The sequence below is a fragment of the Rhinichthys klamathensis genome, unplaced genomic scaffold, assembly GCF_029890125.1.
Source record: "Rhinichthys klamathensis goyatoka isolate OS25496 unplaced genomic scaffold, OSU_Roscu_1.1 h1tg000256l_1, whole genome shotgun sequence".
Taxonomy (NCBI): domain Eukaryota; kingdom Metazoa; phylum Chordata; class Actinopteri; order Cypriniformes; family Leuciscidae; genus Rhinichthys; species Rhinichthys klamathensis.
The window spans coordinates 1,126,640-1,145,777 of record NW_026606778.1 but is presented as its reverse complement, the minus strand read 5'-3'; the positions used below and the strand labels follow the sequence as shown (position 1 = coordinate 1,145,777).

At 36.1% G+C, this 19,138-nt stretch overlaps 2 protein-coding genes across 2 annotated transcripts; one reads left to right on the top strand and one right to left on the bottom strand.

The window, feature by feature from the left end:
* Positions 1-210: 210 nt before the first annotated feature.
* Positions 211-2,988, bottom strand: marcksb (myristoylated alanine-rich protein kinase C substrate b). The gene is made up of 2 exons (XM_056267157.1): positions 2,636-2,988; positions 211-1,815 (listed from the first exon to the last, which is right to left on the bottom strand). The coding sequence occupies exons 1-2, from the start codon at positions 2,720-2,722 to the stop codon at positions 1,198-1,200; spliced, it is 705 nt and encodes a 234-aa protein (XP_056123132.1). The 5' UTR covers positions 2,723-2,988; the 3' UTR covers positions 211-1,197.
* A 135-nt stretch (positions 2,989-3,123) lies between these two features.
* On the top strand, positions 3,124-17,424 carry fyna (FYN proto-oncogene, Src family tyrosine kinase a). Its single transcript, XM_056267156.1, has 13 exons — positions 3,124-3,142; positions 7,999-8,086; positions 8,624-8,880; positions 9,384-9,480; positions 10,971-11,069; positions 11,253-11,356; positions 11,886-12,035; positions 12,128-12,292; positions 12,500-12,679; positions 14,017-14,093; positions 14,205-14,358; positions 15,202-15,333; positions 16,773-17,424. The coding sequence occupies exons 3-13, from the start codon at positions 8,634-8,636 to the stop codon at positions 16,979-16,981; spliced, it is 1,614 nt and encodes a 537-aa protein (XP_056123131.1). The 5' UTR covers positions 3,124-3,142; positions 7,999-8,086; positions 8,624-8,633; the 3' UTR covers positions 16,982-17,424.
* Positions 17,425-19,138: the final 1,714 nt, after the last annotated feature.

The window sequence follows — 19,138 nt, the reverse complement described above, 5'->3', positions numbered from 1 at the left end:
TACTTAATTAGGTGCTTTACCATGGTACTGTTCAGTATGAGCTGGCAAACGACCCCCACCAAAATAACATGAAAATAAAGTTAGAAATGTTTTCTAAAAATGTATTCTCTTGTAAAAATGTGCAAAATTGCTGTATCACAAATTATTCAAGGCAAAGACATTCATATTATAAAGAATGTTGCACAATCAATACTCAAACAAAACCACTCATTGTCTGTCTAAATCCTTTATTTTTGTTTTGAGTGCCCCTAAAATAAAGGGGTAAAAGAAGCATTGTGAACGATTTGCACGCAGTTACATTCCATTTAAAAATCAAGTAGAGATGGTGCTGAAGTATTTACAAGAAAAAAAAAAAAAAAAAATCTACTTGACGATTGCACCGGCAATTTTTCAAACATTTGTGGAACTCTGCTGGAATAAAAAAAACACTTTGACTGCATTACACATGACAGGCCAAATGTTTGGATCTTAAACATTTCAGAACATTATTCTCAATGAAACGGGTTTTTCCAGATAGAGAGTAAAAAAAAAAAAACTTCAATTGATACCAAGGATATAAAGAAAAAAACAAGATAAAGCCATTTCAACATCATAAAATCCAGCAATGACAAAAGCCAATACCAATACATAATGCTGCAGTTTTGCACAATGCAGGCTGCTGAGGTTTTAAGCACCTGTTTTGATGATTGATGTAACGGCAATGAAATAAGAAAAGAAAAAAAAGTGACCAATAACATCTGTAAATTGTTCAATGATGTTGTTTCTAATAGCTCCTTTTTCCACACGCTTGATTTACCCAAATAGAATGGCACCAGTACCTTCAACTAACATTTCAACTCAATGTCCTTACAACAACTAATGTAAGTTCTACAAAAGAAAAAAAACATAGAAAAAAAAAACATTTGAAACAAGCAATGCTCTATTAATCTCACTCATGCACGCACACACACACACACCCACACAACTTACACAACTGCTACAAAAAATTATGAAAAACATGGGAAAAATGTGCCTTTCACTTCCAATCATTCCATCCAACTTCCTTCCTTCAAAATGCCATATACAATGTAGTGGATGGAACAGGAATGGATGAAAGTATGGGAGAAAACAGAAGGTTTGAAATGTCATTGGTTTTGTACAAATTTTCCATGTTTGTGCTCCTCGGACTTCATCTAAAATGGGCTTTTCACCTCCATCTTACTCTGTGGCAGCGACCGGGGCATCTGAGCTCTCTGCGGCTGCTGGTTCCTGAGGAGCAGCTTCTGCTGGCTTCTCCTCAGCGGGCTTCTCTTCGGCTACCTCGTTGGATGGTTTTTCCTCATTGCTTTCGGCTGGTTCGTCAGCTTTGGGTTCCTCAGCTTTGGGTTCCTCAGTTGGAGCCTCCGTCTTGGCCTCTTCGCTGGAGGCCTCAGGCTTGGCCTCCTCAGACTCAGCATCCTTCTTCTGCTCCCCATTCTCCACAACTGCCGCCGCCGCCTCTCCACCTTCAGCATCTTTTTTGGCGCTCTTCTTAAAGGAGAAGCCGCTGAGTTTGAATGGTTTCTTAAAGGAGAAGCGCTTTTTGGTTTTGGCAGGCTCAGCGCTCGCAGGGGTAGAACCGTTTTCCTCTGTCTTGGCCGAGTCTTCACCATTCGCAACGGCGGAACTTTCCGCATCCCCCTCTGGAGCGGCCTTGTCAGCGCCTCCTTCCTCTGCCTTTCCCTCCTCTGCTTTTACCTCTCCATCAGCAGAGTGCTTTCCATTGGCCTGCACGTCCTCCGTGGCTGCTTCTGCAGTTGGAGAGGCATTCCCATTGGTTTTGGCATGTCCATTCTCCTGAGGGAATAAGAAAATGCTTCATATTAGCTGTTTTTGCACTGCGTAAAATTTTTTAAGTTTGCATTCATTTCGCAGATTTGCAATCTACCAAAAAGCAAAGGCTTTATGAAAACACTGTTTGGAGTCAATAGGTTCGCCACGTGGGTGAAGTCTCATGCACTTTGTCTGGCTGATGCTGTTGCCATCTAAGTGAAAGCGTTGCAAGATGGACGAGTAGATCCACCAGCGCTGATCAAACTGAGGAGATCATCGTGTTGAGTACATAAGCAGCCTTGCAAGGCTACTTCTAATATTAAAACCATTTCTCATATTAAATATAGGGATTTTGTCTCGTGGCTTATTTGTACATCCATTTTATCAACAAGATGCAATAAAGGCGTGGTGATTTTTTTTACCGAAAATGGCTTTGCCACGACGGAAAAGCTTGATAAAGATACGAAGATAATACCATTTAAATAATACACAAAGAAAAAATCGGAATGCAAATCACTGAATTTCAACGTAATCGTAATTTTATGATTTAAAAAGGAAAAAATAACTCGCTGTTTAAACGCACTTATTACATTGGGGGTCAATTACAATCAACGTGCAAATGAGAAAAATGCCATTTACACCAAATATAACCCATTTGTGCTGATATTTTCAACATTTAAACAATAATATCATCGATATTTAATACAAAGTGTTGATTTTCAGTGAAAAGTGGAGAGTCCCTTTGTTGATCGGCTCATTGTTCATTTGAACCGACTTGATTTTTGGTACTGCACACCCTCAAAACACCACACGCCAGTACAAAGATAATAATTAAAGTTATTACCTGTCCATTTGATTTATTCGCAGTCTCGACTGGTTTTTCGGCAGCAGTCTCCTCTTTTGCTCCGTTTTTGGAGATTTGCGCTCCCATGCTTTCACACGCAACAAAGAATCGCAGATCAAATGAATGAACAAAGAGCGCGAGCTTCTCCCTCAGACGCGTCGCGTGCTCGCTCTCAAGAGCGTCTGTTTTCAAATAAAACCGCGGAAAAGAGATAACGAGAGGTAAAGCTGTGATCAACTGATCAGAGAAAAATATTAAATATAGCACTCTCTCAAATAAAATATATTATTTTGGGATACGAGGTGGGGATAATGAAATTGTTCTCTTTTGATAATGAGATGCGAGATACAACGCCCAAATACCCCTGACGTCACAGAAGAGCTGTGTGAGCCAATAAGGCGCCTCCGTGAAGCCGGGGGGAGGGGTTACACTCACACACTGGAGGGGGAGGAAGCGCGCGCAACCAGCAACTGGTGATTCGGTACAAGCGAATACAGTCACAAAGGGGTGTTTTTCTTGCTATTTTTATTTCTTTTTTGGGCATTCCTTTTATCCCCCCATAAACCTATCTTAAAAAAATCTTTATTTTGGTTTCTCAAAACTGAAGGGAGATAGCAAACATCATAGATTTAAATGGCTGAGTAGGCTATTGGTATTCGCTTTATCTAAATAGACACTTGGTCAACACATAGATTTGTGATCATTCCCGACGCTCCAACCATGGATTCCATTTTTCCAATATAAACATCCAGTCACACATTGCATGCATGATGAATTCATTCTGAGGAATCCTGGTGACCTAGATTCAGTCACAGTTTATTGTCAGCCGAGACGGAGCTATTTTGAATGCACTGAAATACACTTTCACATCACCATACTAACTCACATCACCATGGCAACTGCTCGACATCACAGCAGATTGCTCATAAACAATAATAATATTGTCACTGCGCAATGTTGATATATTTGTTTACGTCTGAACGAGTGAATGATATGTCTGAGCAATCCAGGAAAGAGTAAAGAGAGATTGAGATTGCAGACCATGCAAGCCCTAAACATTCAAATCTATACACCAAACTGGTTTGTGCAAACTCGACATTTATCTTTAAAAATCTTTAAAAAACTATAATGTATGATACAATTAATGTAACAGGACATAAATGAACAGTAGGCTATAAAACAAATTACGTAGGCTAGGGCCCTATAATGCTAATTGAGGCATTTGATCAACAACAATGTTTCAAATGTAAAAACATGAGCATATTTACAATCATTTATAATTTAACCAGTGAAGCATCACAAAAACATCTTGAAAAGTCAGCTCTCTGCATGCCATGAAGTGACTCAACAAAATCTTGATGATTATAAAATGTAGGCTATTCAAATATTTTACAATCTCACTACGGTTGGCCGACGCTGTAGCAACAGATGTTGATTTAGGGCTATGAGTCCTCTGGCAGAGTTTCATTTTCTAAGATTAAAACTAATAATATTGAAATTCAGCCCAAATCTTGATCTGTTTTTGCTGATTACTGATATTGAATACACATCTGTAACAGTGCAAGTCATATGCACACTTTGCCATTTTTTGGGACATGGTATAGAGCTTTTTTGAGGCATGGCAGTATAGGCCTGCCATTGGTTTTTTACATGTACCAAATAATTTACGATGGTGTATAGAGACCAGGGCTAGAAGTCAAGTCAGTTATAAGTCCATTTTAGAACAATCACATACCCATAAAATAATAATTTATTCACTCCCATGTTCTTCTAAACCTGTATGACTTTCTTTGTTCTGTGAAACACAAAGGAAGATGTTGGGGAGAATTGGGAGAATTTAGAACGACAGAGGCTGTCATTCTGTCAAACATCTCCTTTTGTTTTCCACGGAAGAAATAACGCCATACAGGTTTCAAACAACAGTAAATGTTCACATAATTTAAATGTACAGGCAAACAATCCCTTTTAAGTGATTTGAACATTTCCAACATTATTGCCCAAAAGATAGCGTTGAAAGATAGCGTTGAAAGAACACACATTTATGATGGTGTGTAATCATAATGGAATAATGATCTGTAAAAAGAAATCCTGTTGTTTTTATAAAAACATCCTGTGGTTGCCAGAATAATTCTGTAAAAAATACAGTAAAAATGTAAACATATTTACAGAACAACCTGTACATTTTACAGTATAAAACTGTAATTTAGAAACAAGAAAATTGCAATTTAAACCGGTAAATCCAACAACGCACAGTCGCACACTGCTACAAAAAAATCTGTTTTGTACCTTTAACATATACTGACAACCACCATAAAAGTGCCTTTCCACAAGCTGAATTATAAGGTGCACAGAGTCATTCATGCAAACGCAAAACACTCATGGCAACACACATGACACTAAAATAATGCAATAAAAATTCATTAAACAACAGAAGATGTAACCTAAAACCCAAATGTGCTTAACTGATAAAAACTATTAGGAAACATAATTATTTAAACAAAATGCTTGTCACACAGGGAATTGATTGTCAGTTTACCATTTTCACTGTAAATAATAATTCAATGTCTTTTTTACTTAAAAAACTTTTTACTTAAAAAAACTAACAGCATTTTACTGTTTAAATGACCGGATAGATATTTTACAGTTTTATTACGGGAACATCCTACTGTTAACCTATTAACAGTTTTTTTTTTTTCATAGTGGTTTATTCAGTATTTTACAGTTAAAATTACACAACATTTTTTACAGTTCATTTTAATATGCCAATTTTGGGCTTTTCAGTTAAACAATTCATGGAACAGCAAAAAGGTAAAAAGTCAAACCAACCCAGAGAATTATAATTCATAACATGTGATGACTTGCCCCCAGACATTTATGAAAAAATTCCCTTGTCCTGAGAACATTAATTTGCAACCTTTTAGTCAAAGGATTTGCATAAGCATGCATTTAGGATAATCACTTGCAGGTGATATAAACTAAAAAGTTTCACACCCATACCATTTCTAATTTAAAGGGTTAGTTCACCCAAAAATGAAAATTTTGTCATTACTATATCTCACCCTCAGCTTGTTCCAAACCTGTAGCCTGTTTCTTTCTTCTGCTGAACACAAAAGAAGATATTTTGAAGAATGTAGCTAACCAGAAAGGTGACGGCACCCATTAACTTTCCATGGTAGGCTATTTGTTTTCTTACTTTTCTTTCTTAAAACTCATACAGGTTTGGAACAACATAAGGGTGTAGAGTAAATTATGACTTTTTTTTTGTTTTTTGGGTGAACTAACTAACCCTAACGAAGAGTGTCTAGAAAAGCAGGTGTAGCTCACAACATGCATGGATTAGAAAAAAAAGAAGGTATTTTTGAATTAAATTATTGGTGTCACAAGTTGTCGACGATTACAGCGAGATTTGTGGAGCATGACCAGACAGTCCTTGTTTTCCTATAGTAACCACAGCTGTGCCCACGCTGCATAGTAGGAGCATTAAAGGACCATCGAGGAGGCAAAATATGCGCGCGCACGCACGCAGGCGTCTTCTGCGCCAACTGATTGGCTGAAGGTCCTGTCAATCACACCCTCGGTCCCCAGAGAATCCGCCTCAGCAACGCCATCATCTGTTACACTCGGCGACAGGAGCAGCCTGAGCCGTCAGGGCCAATGTTGTTATTTTCATAATTCACCGAGATTTTATTAATATAAAAAGCTGTCTGCAAATGACCTATTTTCGACTCTCTCTTTGCGGTGAAATACAAAACACTTCAGGCGACCCCTCTATTGGTAAGCATTTTTGATGGTCTTGCGCTTTTGATACACTTGGTGCAGCCGATTTGTATCCAATGGATATTGTGGTTAATGGAAATGATGGGAGATGGAGGCATTATAACGCCAGTGCGAGCGGACTAACCATAATGCGTTCGCTTTATCGGCCGCATGGTATTTAGGGATGTTTAAGATCGAGCATGAATGTGTTTTGTGTAGGGATGGTGTGATGCTTTTGCTCCGAAGCGCTCGTCTCTGGCAGCAGGATTGATGCGCAGCAGAAAAAGCCTTACGTGCACAATTGAATGGAAGAATAAGGCCTCTGTCACTAGACAGTAGTCATCTTATGTTAGAATGAAATCATACAATACCCCTTATCAGGGTTTACAATCTCCACACACATTTGTGTGACTTAACGGATTTTATTTTATTTTTTAGGACAATCTGTCTATTGATGTTTTGATGGTTTTATGTCTATTTGAATGTATATGCAGTGGATCTCAGGCACAAAAAAAAAAAAAAAAAATCCCCTCTTATTGCTTGGTTTATGCATGCAGAATTATAAATACAGGGTTACATGGTCATGGAAAACCTGGAAAAATCTGGGTATTTTAAAATAGTCTGGAAAAGTAATAAAGTCAAAAGTCATGGAATTGTATCTAGTGTACATTTGTTTCTCTGGTTTTGCTTTGAGTGCCAGAAAGCCAAATCCTTCATTTACCTGCATTCAAATCTTTTTGAGACTTAAAACTATAGTTGAAATTTCTTAATTTAAAGGATTGGTATCTGAAATATGTAAAAAAAAATATCTGTAAAAAATATTTGCGCAGTAATCATGAACAGAGAAGAGAGAAATTCAACTTTGAGGGAGAGTAAATGATGACAGAATTTTTATTTTTGGGTGAACTATCCCTTTAAGATATGTTCTATGGTTTCATTAAATATTTATGTTGTGATGAGTATAAAAGTATGTTACTTTATGTTTTTTAAGGAATGCAGATAAAACAATAGTTCTTTGAATATATTTGCTATAATAAGGTCTGTGGTTGAGACTGTGGAAGAGAGAAACTTTTCCTTGTTCAACAAAAGCATGAATGGCTCTTACTCCCGATTTCTGTTTTCTTGAGATTAATTAAACGATGTTAAAGCCAGGATAAAATGTGCATTTTATACAGAAATAAGTCCTTAAATGGATAGTTCACCCAAAAATGAAAATTCAGTCATCATTTACTCACCCTCAGATTATTCCAAACCTGTATGAGTTTCTTTCTTCTGTTGAACACAAAAGAAGATATTTTGAAGAATGTTGGTTTTGGTAACCAGACAGTTGACTGCACCCATTGACTTTTTTATAGTATTTTATTTCCATATTATGAAAATCAATGGCTACCATAAATTGACTGGTTACCAAAACCAACATTCTTTAAAATATATATTTTTTAGTTCAACAGAAGAAAGAAACTCATACAGCTTTGGAACAACATAAGGGTAAGTTAATGATGACAAACGTTTCATCTTTGGTGAACTACCCCTTTAAGTATTCCATATAGTTCTTTAGAAGTTGTTTGCAAATACCGATGTTTCTGGCCTTTGTTTTGCCCTCTCAGGCACAGGAGCAAACCGTAGATGTTTTCACCACATCTTTAATTGAATGGAATGCGAATACTCCACTGTGGTAGCCCAGTGCTCGCCTTGGTATGTTTATTGAATGTATGTTTTCATTTACTTTCTGCATGTGTTACATTTCAAATCTTCAGTCAAAACAAGCTACTCATATTAACATTTGTTAATCATGATGTTCTACAGAAAAATAGCTTTGGTACCATACTAGTAGTTAATAGTAAATGTGAATGTGGCATCACATTAATTTACCAAATTATTATGCTATTTGATGCATATAAGATGAAATGAATCACAAATTCAGTGAATGGCTCATTTATTTGTTTTCACTGTAATTATACAGATTTTTTTTGTTGCTGAAAACCAAGATGTCTTGCTGAATCTCTGGTCTATTTAAACTTTATATATATATATATATATATATATACCTTTCAAGTAATTACTTAGGGGTATTTGTTTACTTCCAGTCAGTTGTTCTGAATATGAACCTAAACCTCGTCTTTAATATGGCTCACTTGATTAGATTCAAACCAACAAAATGTCAAACAGAGGTGAACATGTCATTGTGTCTGTTAATGAATGTTCATTTATGCCCTTTTCTTCACCACAAAGAATATAGATAATGGGCTGTGTGCAATGTAAGGACAAAGAGGCAACCAAACTCACGGACGACAGAGAAACTAGTGTCTCACAGCATGCAGGATATCGATATGGGGCTGATCCGACACCTCAGCATTACCCTAGCTTTGGAGTCACCACAATACCCAACTACAACAACTTCCATGCGCCTGTCAGTCAAGGAGTGACTGTGTTTGGTGGAGTGAACTCTTCTTCACACTCAGGAACGTTACGATCCCGGGGTGGAACAGGTAAGATGAGGCACTTTACTGTTCTGGCACTCGGAACAGAAAGTGAAATATCTTCATCATGACATAAAAATCATCTTATTTATTACTCATTCTTAGTTTTATTGTGATTGGTCCATATAATTCCAAATAAAAAATAGTTAAGTTTCTGAAACAACTTTTCTTTTTGGCTGACATCACCAAGGCCTCTAATTTTTCAGCCCCTGGCTCCATTCTGGTATCAAGCATGCACATTTTTTTGTGATCTAATCAAATTTGATGGATAAAATCAGTCCTGGCGCACTGTTTTCTCATTGAATATCTTGTTTTATTTGGAAATATTTAACAGAAGTAAAATGAGTTGTAAAAACCAAATAATGTTGACTGTTTAAAATATATATATTTTTAAATATCCCAACTATTTCTACTTAGGAGCACATTGTTGAGACATTGTAATATTTCTATAAAACTATGTATTGTTTTAGTCTCTGTCAGTATGCTGATGTTATCTGTCACTTACTTTGCAGGAGTAACACTCTTTGTAGCACTTTATGATTATGAGGCAAGGTCAGAGGATGACCTCAGCTTCAGGAAAGGGGAAAAGTTCCAGATTCTTAATAGCACGTGAGTTTATAGAACATTTTATCTATAAAAAATGAAAGACTTTTCATTAGTATACTACGGAACCCTGCACATGACATGCAGTGGAAAAAAAAAAGTATATCGTGGCCACGAATTAACAATTCGTTCCCATGACTTACTAATACGTCAGGACGTTTTACTAATTCATTCCCTCGGTTTAACTAAATCGTGCACACAATATAATTTGTTCCATTTGTTTTGCTAAATCGTGCACACGATATTATAATTTGTTCCGTTGTTTTACTAAATCGTGCGCACAGTATAATAATTTGTTCCCTCGTTTTACTAAATTGTGCGCACAATATAATAATTTGTTAATTTGTTTTAGTTAATTAAAAAACGAGGGAACGAATAAGTACAACGTGGCCACGATTTACTAAAACAAGAAAATTTGTGGTCATGATATATATTTTTGTCCGCATGGCATGTGCAGGGCTCCGTTGGATACTGTTTGAAATATCAACTTAACATGTTTTTCATGTACACTGCTGTTTAAAAGTTTGTGGTTGGCAAGATTTTTTTCCAGTAATCTTTTAGTTTTGTGCTCTGCAAGGCTGCATTTATTCTACAAAAAAGCAGTAAAACTGTAAAATTGTGAAATCAGTAAAAGCAGTACAACTGTTTTCTACTTTAATATATTTTAAAATGTAATTTATTCCTGTGATGCGAATTTTCAGCATCATTACATTATTCAGTGTCACATAATCCTTCAGAAATCATTCTAATATGCTGATTTGATGCTCAAGAATATTTCTTATTAGCATCAATGTTGAAAACAGTTTTTTGCTGCTTAATATTTTTGTTGAAACCGTGATTTTCAAAGGATTTTCTGGATTCTTTGATCAATAGAAAGTTAAAAAGAACAGCATTTATTTGAAATATAAATATTTTGTTACTGTCACGTTTTGGGTTTTGTTTCTTGTTCCTGGTTCTTGTCTGTCATGTGATCCCCTGGTCTAGTCATGTGATCCTGCCATGGTTTCCCTTGTCTGTTGTGTCATGTTGTCATTGGTTCATTGTTTAATTGTTCACAGGTGTTCCTTGTCTAGTGGTTAGTCTTGTGTATTTAAGCCCTTATGGTGCCCTGTGTCATTGTTTTGTGTAACCGCTGTTTGTAAGCCTCATCTCTAGTCTATGTTCTTGTTTCAGGCCCCACAATGCTTTTGGTTTATGTTTGATGGATTTTTTTTTATGTTTTTGGATTGTTTTGTTAATAAACTGCACTTGGGTTCTCAACAAGCTTGCTTCCAGTGGACTATAAACGTTACAGTTACTTTATAAATGTCTGTCACAAAATCTTACCCCGAACCTTTGAACAGTAGCGTTTCTGCACATTACCTCTTGGGAACACAAAAATGGGATTTAAATGTGCATTATAGCACAGCCAGTTTCCTTCTAAATAATTGAAACTTGACCCAGTAGAAATGTATTCATTGTTTATTTGTTCTCTTGCACCTGTTGCCATATATCAGGGAAGGAGACTGGTGGGAGGCCCGCTCTCTCACTACAGGTGGAACAGGATACATACCCAGTAATTATGTGGCTCCAGTGGACTCCATACAGGCAGAAGAGTAAGTTCTGTTTTAGTACCAAAAAAGGCAAAAGTGAAATATAAATAGGAGAACTGTCTAGAAGAACAATGTCTGTTTTTTGCATTACTCTAAGAAGTATTTTCATTGGGGCAAGCACAATAACATAACTTTGTCATGTGGTCATACTGTTAACTAAACTAAACACTATGTATCCCTTTGTAGTTGGTATTTTGGAAAACTAGGCCGTAAAGATGCAGAAAGGCAACTGTTGTCGAATGGAAATCCCAGAGGCACATTCCTTATAAGGGAGAGTGAGACCACAAAAGGTAATTTGCCTTTGCCCAAACCCATTCACAGATACACTACCATTACAAAGTTTATGGTCAGTAAAAAAAAAAAAAATTAATGTGAAAAGAAGTCTCTTATGTTCACCAAGGCTGCATTTATTTGATTAAAAACACAGTAAAAACAGTAATACTCTAAAATATTGTTACAATTTCAAATAACTTATATTTTAATATATTTTAAAATGTTGAAAACAGTTGTGCTACTTAGTATTTTTGTGGAAACTGTGATACATCTTTTCAGAATTCTTTGAAGAATAACAAATTCAAAAGATCAGATTTTTTGTAACTAATTAACTATTAATTGTCTGTGCAGTGACACTTTTGATCAATTTAATGCATCCTTGCTAAACAGATTTTTTTTTTTACTCCAAATATTTGAACTGTAGTGTACTTTAGTTAAAAGTTTTGCAAACCTTACATGTTCTTCTCTGAATTATTAACTGATATTTGAGACTCCTGTGCTATCGTAAAACTAACCTAATTTCCTGTTCACTCATGTTTATTCCAGGAGCGTATTCCTTGTCCATACAGGATTGGGATGAAACTAAGGGTGATCACGTGAAGCATTACAAGATACGCAAGTTAGACAATGGAGGATATTACATCACCACTAGAGCTCAATTTGAAACTCTGCAGCAACTTGTGCATCATTATTCTGGTAAGTCTGTATTAAATTCTAAATCTGAAAATGAATTGATCTTAAATGATAACAAGACAGTACAAATACATGCTATGAATATCTGCATTCAGCCCGGGCTGCAGGACTCTGTTGCCGATTAATAGTCCCGTGCCATAAAGGCATGCCCCGCCTCGCCGACCTGTCCGTCAAAACCAAAGATGTATGGGAGATCCCACGGGAGTCACTTCAGCTCATCAAACGATTGGGGAATGGACAGTTCGGAGAGGTCTGGATGGGTAAGAGATTAGCTTAACCTCATGCCCAATAAAAGAGTTTGATATTCATGCATTACTTATAATTCCAGGGGTATAAATCTAGGCCTGTCAGGGAGGCAGAGAACATTTCATCTTGTCAAAAGAAAGCCAGCTGTCTTGGAAGGATTTATGTGTGGTTCCTTTCAAGGGCTGTGTGACTCACTATGAAATCTCGTCTCTGAATGGCAGGCACTTGGAATGGCAATACTAAAGTGGCAGTGAAGACCTTGAAACCAGGCACAATGTCCCCAGAGTCGTTCCTGGAGGAGGCTCAGATAATGAAGAAACTGAGGCATGACAAGCTAGTGCAGCTGTATGCAGTCGTCTCTGAAGAACCCATCTACATTGTGACAGAATATATGAGCAAAGGTAGGATTTTGCAAACAGAAGTGCCAAATTAAGGCATCACAGTTTCCACAAATATATTAAGCGGCAACTGTTTTCAACATTGACCATAGTAAGATATGTTTCTTGAGAACCAAATCAGCATACTAGAATGATTTCTGAAGTGACACTGAAGACTGAAGTAATGGCTACATTACGTTTTAAAATATATTCAAATAGAAAATAAGTATTATATATGAAGACTTCTGGTGCAAAAGCCGATATTAAGTGAATGCGCTCCACACATAGTATACATTCATTAAATACTTTCACTTCAAACCCGCTAAATCCCAGCCCATTCAGTAATTCTGGTTCGTTAGCAGAAACCTAAACGCCACTTCCCTTTGCCAGCAAAATCCTCTACGTTTTCAGAACCAATCAGGAGACGCGAATCGAATCATATGATTTCAAAATGAATGACGACGGCGTGCGTATGAGCCAGCTTTCAATTATGGACCTGCAAGTTTTATCCTGTTTAAAGAGATTTTTAATTAAACAAGATGTTTAGAAGTAGTTTATACTAGAAATGTACATTTTATGACAATGGATCGTTTACATTTTGACTAATATCAGTTTAATGTTTACTGACTTAATGCACTTCTTGTTATTTATTTATTCTTTTTTATTTTAATGCTTCATCTTTTTATATTAATTTTTTTTTAAATGTAATATTGTATATATATATTATATTATATATTTTTTATTTTAAGCATAGTGTATATGGTGTAGTTATTGTATAACGTCTTCTGTTTGTTGTTATCCACTAAAGTGTGCTGTCATTTGTGTCATTATGGTTATACTGTGTAAATTATTTTTTGGACTATATTTTTGAGCCTTTTACCTTTATTCAGAAAGGACAGTGAAGAGGGACTGGAGAAAGATAGGGTGGGATCGAGAAACGACCGCGGGTCACTTTCGAACCTGGGTCCCCTGTGAGCACTTGGATACGAAATAGGATACGAACGTGGCAGTAGTGATTTTGCAACTCTTTACTATGACTTGTCCAAAGAGGTGACCTTAGAGGTTTTTGAAACAAAAGCACACATGGACTTTGCTTGTTTTTGCAGTAAAAGACAATCAAATTTGTTAAATATCATAAATAAGTGACATTTTTGAAAATAAGGCTTTACAATAACGGACTAATAACCTTTTATTGCCATTAAAGTGAAATTACTGAATGAAAAGCCTGATAAAAATGCTCATTTAAAAGAAAAATATCAGAAGGTTTTTGCATCTGAAGTCTTCTTTATATATAAATATAAAGAAGTTTTGTTTCGTTTGAAGTTGAAGGTTTGTTCACACATATTTTGATGGTCTTTCAGGAAGTCTGCTGGATTTCTTGAAGGATGGTGAAGGACGTGGGCTTAAATTGCCAAATTTAGTTGACATGGCCGCTCAGGTTTGTAAAATGTTTTGATACCCATAATCATTAAAGGTATCTGGTATCAGTAAGCCCTTACCTAACCCCAGGACATTTAAATATTCCATTGCTTGCACACTCCTCTTCTAGGTTGCTGCAGGCATGGCTTACATTGAAAGGATGAACTACATCCACAGAGATCTCCGGTCTGCCAATATACTTGTTGGTGATAGCTTAGTGTGCAAGATTGCAGATTTTGGACTGGCCAGACTAATAGAGGACAATGAATACACAGCACGACAAGGTGAGGTATACGATTCCAAATCAGGCTTAGCTATTCTATCTTTATAGACTTCGTTAACCCTCTATGGTTTCCTTCTCTTTACACTTCACACTGACCATTCAGAAAAAAGTACAACAAACTGCATTTTTGGACTGACTGGATCAGAGTTTATAAAAAACATTAATATGCTGTTTTTTAGTCATACGATACTCAGTTTTCTCTCCAAGATGGGAAAGTGCTTTTTTAATGCGAACATTTTTCCTTCTTCACCTGGATTTTTTTGTTCACAGATCACAGCCTAACATAGTTTTACAACATAGTTTTACAGTTAACTGAAAAAATATTAATGTTACCATATGGCAAATGTTTAAATAATCCATTTACTCACTGGGCGTTTTTTTTATAAATATTGGCGTCAGTATTACTATGGTTGTTTATTTATACATTGGAAATGTATATAGCAATACAATAGTTTTTATGCATAGAAACAAGTATTTCTGTTTCATTTGTTCACTAAAACATAGAATTAATATACTGTATATATATTTAAATAATTTGTTTGTAGGGGTTCCAAATGAATAAATGTATGAATTCATGAGAGAATTTTTTTATTATTATTTTTTTTACCATGGTTTGTTCCCATGTAGGAACATTTTCAGCATGGCAACATCTCAAAAGTAATTAAGATGACGTTGCCATTTAGGTCATATAATATATGACTGAGCAGTGTTTTATCTACTAATGTTTGTTTCCTTATGCACGTATTCAACAGAGTTAAATCTGCAATTTCCCTGGGAACATTGCCCAGTTCACAAGTAGGCCACATTTCGAGATCAGATACATAATTTCAGTGTTCCGTTGTAGGTGCCAAGTTCCCAATCAAGTGGACGGCTCCAGAGGCAGCACTCTATGGAAGGTTTACTATCAAGTCAGATGTGTGGTCGTTTGGAATACTACTCACAGAGCTGGTCACCAAAGGACGCGTACCCTATCCAGGTGAGATCTGGTGGTGGAAGGAACATTCTTAAATCATTAACACTGAAAGTAACTGACAAAAATGACCTGAATTCATAAATTTTCATTGAAAGTTTGCCATTTGATGCAAGACAAATTCTTAATGTGATAATTTACTAAAAAAATGTAATTCTGTCAAACTCACACACATGTCATTCCAAACCTGTATGAACCCAAAATAAGATATTTTTAAAAAAATGTCTCAATGTCTCCTTAGTTATTTACTAACTTTTCTCAATCCAAATGAATCCAATCTGATTCTGAAAGTTCTCTTTATATGAACCCTACATTTTGTCATATTCATATATTCGTTTACATGTATTCTGAACAAAACTTCAGTGCATGCGCATTGCCCAGTCGCCCCGTTCAGAACAATAACGGCACCGTGATAATGTCACTGGATCTACCATGACTCCATGAGTATGATTTTTTTGCCTTGATGACATACCTAAAAAGAATACTGACATATAGACATTTTTAAATCAAATATTTAGTCTCCTCCACTGACCAGTTCACAAGACCTAAATAAACGTTAATGCCCGTTTATAATATGTAAAATGTTTGTAAACCTCAGAGATCTTATTATAAAATGGCTATGGTAAACATATGCAGTACTGCGAAAAAAGTATTTTTGAATCCGATTGAGAAAATATTTGAGTTCACGCGTTTACATGCTTATTTTTGAGCAAATTCTTTAAGGTCTCACTCTTTTAATCCGATTGAAATTTTATTCAGATAAAGCTCATTCGGATCAATGAAGGTGTTTACCGAAGCCAAAATATCCCAGTAACGGTCGTTGAGGTGGAGCCGCGGTATAAAGGTCCCGCTCTAGCAGACTGAATCGTAAGCACAGCTGTCAATCATGACGTGACACCCTGTTTTTATAGCATTAAATAAATAACCGAAACCAAACTTATTAGAAAAATGACCACTTGAACATATGTCTGCGTGATAAGAACTACCTAAAATGACAGAAACCATCTTTGGGGGAAAAATTATTTGAAGTGTAATTGGATTTTTCAGTGTGGCTCGCATCCCATTCAATTACATGGAGAGGGAAGGGTTTATAACCTATACTGCAGCCAGGCACCAGGGGGCGATTGAAATGCTTTGGCTTCACTTTTCAGGACACACTTGTTTACATAAAGCATTTGAGCCAATTGAGCCATCATTCTGATTACTAACGGATTATTTGGGTGCATGCAAACGTTGGACCCCATAGGCTTGCATTGTATGGACAAAAACAGTTTAAACATTCCAAATATCTTCTTTGGTGTTCCACAGAAGATATAAAGTTTGGAATGTTTTTGGGTCAACTATCTATCTTTAAAAGACTGAATTAATGAATGAAGTAAAACACAGCATCATAAAGGAATTTATTTTCCCAGTTAAAGAGCACATGCTTTGCATTTGTCCCTCAGGCATGAACAACCGGGAAGTCTTGGAGCAAGTAGAGCGTGGTTACAGGATGCCCTGCCCCCAGGACTGTCCCAGCTCCCTGCATGAGCTCATGCTCCAATGCTGGAAAAGGGACCCCGAGGAGCGGCCCACCTTTGAGTATCTGCAAGCCTTCCTGGAGGATTACTTCACTGCCACTGAACCACAGTACCAACCCGGGGACAACCTCTAAACGCATTGCTCCAGAGTACAGAGAGTGCCACAAAAGACTGCCCTTCAAAAGACTGATCGAAAGAGCGTTTGATAAGAAAAGCTTCCAGGTTTTGTGCCATCTCAATGACCCAATATCTGACACAATCCATCTTCCATCGAACAAAGGACATGCAATCGCATTATATCTGTCAGTAAAGCCAAAAATAGTGTTCTGTGGAGAGACATCAGTCATGAATAATGATAAGAATGGCTTGTTTGTATGTAGTGTAAATAGTGTGTTTAGTTTTCCCTTGTATTTGGCTTGTTTTATTACTTTTTATAATGCTGTTTTGCGTTCTTATCCAGGCCGAGAAAGAATCGACGCTGTGAGGAAAGCTTGAACAACAGAGGCGGCATCAAACATTTTAAAATTTACAATGATTCTGGAAATCATTCTTAGACGCTTCCAGTGGGGTGTTGAACAGCCTCTTTTAAATATTAAAGGAAATCTGTCAATTGTATATTAAATCAACTGTACGTGTCAAAACACTCCCGTTTTGCATAGGTAGCATTTCTGACACATTCTAGTGACTTTCACAGAGGGTAATGATGTCCGCACTGGTTTTAGTGAGTTTGCTGGGCCTAATTATTTTGCACCTGCTTTTAGCAAGCGCTCAGTGTCTCTATTTTGTTTTCTGCTTCTTAGAATGAGTGCATTTTCTATTTAGTCACTTTGGATTAACAATAGAGCAATGTATGTATCAGAATAGTATGAGACCAAGTGGGCATTATGCTTGACCATACTGGCATCTTTCCTGCAAATAAGATAAAATGACTGCTAACATCCTTACTGTTGTAAGAGAAAATAAAAGGAGTCCGTTAAATGTATCTCACAATATCATGCATTATAAAATAACACTACTAAATACGTAGAGAAATATTATAAAATGGTAGAATTCCACTCGAGATAACTCATTGCTGGTCTGCCTTGTTTTTGCCCATCATTTTGTCCTTCATGATAAAATGATGCGTATGTCTGAATATTCATTATTGGGTCATTCTTGACTTTTTTTGTCACATTTAAGAAGGGACAGACCTCTCGGTAAACATACTTACTGTAAGGCAACGATACTTTCACATTCTCATTGCGGAAATATCGGGATGAGCCATTTTCCAAGAGCAGTTATTCACCTACTGTTCAAAAACTATTCCGTGTTGATTTCAGCCAATATTTTGGAAAGAATAATGTGTTCAAATGAGGGCTGCTTTTATCAGGGCCTATGATTGAAATTATGTACTGCATTTGTGTTAAAATCCAACCTTATAATTTTCACATTTATTTTTGTACCATCTATATTTGGATTAATTCATAAATATTGTGTTTATTTAATTTCTTTGTTTCATTTATGCACAAACATTTTTAGAATAAAGTGTCATTCAAATCCATTTCTCCTTTCATTTTTTTTCACCTGACATCCAATTTTAAATTGAATATCTTTTTTTGTTAAGATTGGGAGGTGATTCTCTAGATTTAAAACATTTATCACAATTTTAAACTTTTAGATTTAACATTTATGTGAAAAAGTGGTCATATTGATATTTTTTATTTATATTGATGCATTAACACATTTTAGATGATAAAACAGTAAATATAATGTTAACGTATTTGGACACTTTCTGGCTGTCATGGCCACTTTGCTTGACATTTTATTATTTAATATTATAAGTTTATGTTAATTACATAAACTCTTATCATTCAAAAATGTCGGGTTTGTAAGATTTTTTATAGTTTTTGAAAGAAGTAGGCCTATCTTATGCTCAACAAGGCTGCATTTACTCCCAAAAAAAAGCAGTAAAAACAGTAATAGCCTACTGTGAAATATTATTATGCCTTTACGTGCTGTCGGAATTATCGTAAATACTAGTTTCCTAATTAAAAAAATTGGACATGAACCCTCTCAAGTCAAAATTGGAATGCGATGAGCTCGTAATTACGACATCAGAAGTGGGAAGTAGGCAATTTCCAATACCAGGTGATGGCAGCATTAGTCTTTAGTGTCACATGATCCTTCAGAAATCATTAAGTGCTCAATAAACATTTATTATTATAAGTGTTGAAAACAGTTGTGCTGCTTAATATGTTTGTGGAAACTGTTATTAAGCTCAAAAGAACCACATTTACTTTAAATAGATTTTT

Excerpts from the sequence above, each read along its gene's own strand:
- marcksb (XM_056267157.1), bottom strand. The coding sequence starts at position 2,722 with ATGGGAGCGCAAATCTCCAAAAACGGAGCAAAAGAGGAGACTGCTGCC. Across the intron at positions 1,816-2,635 it reads CGAATAAATCAAATGGACAG|GAGAATGGACATGCCAAAAC; the intron begins GTAATAACTTTA and ends TTATTCCCTCAG.
- fyna (XM_056267156.1), top strand. The coding sequence starts at position 8,634 with ATGGGCTGTGTGCAATGTAAGGACAAAGAGGCAACCAAACTCACGGAC. Across the intron at positions 8,881-9,383 it reads ACGATCCCGGGGTGGAACAG|GAGTAACACTCTTTGTAGCA; the intron begins GTAAGATGAGGC and ends CTTACTTTGCAG. Across the intron at positions 12,293-12,499 it reads GTTCGGAGAGGTCTGGATGG|GCACTTGGAATGGCAATACT; the intron begins GTAAGAGATTAG and ends TCTGAATGGCAG.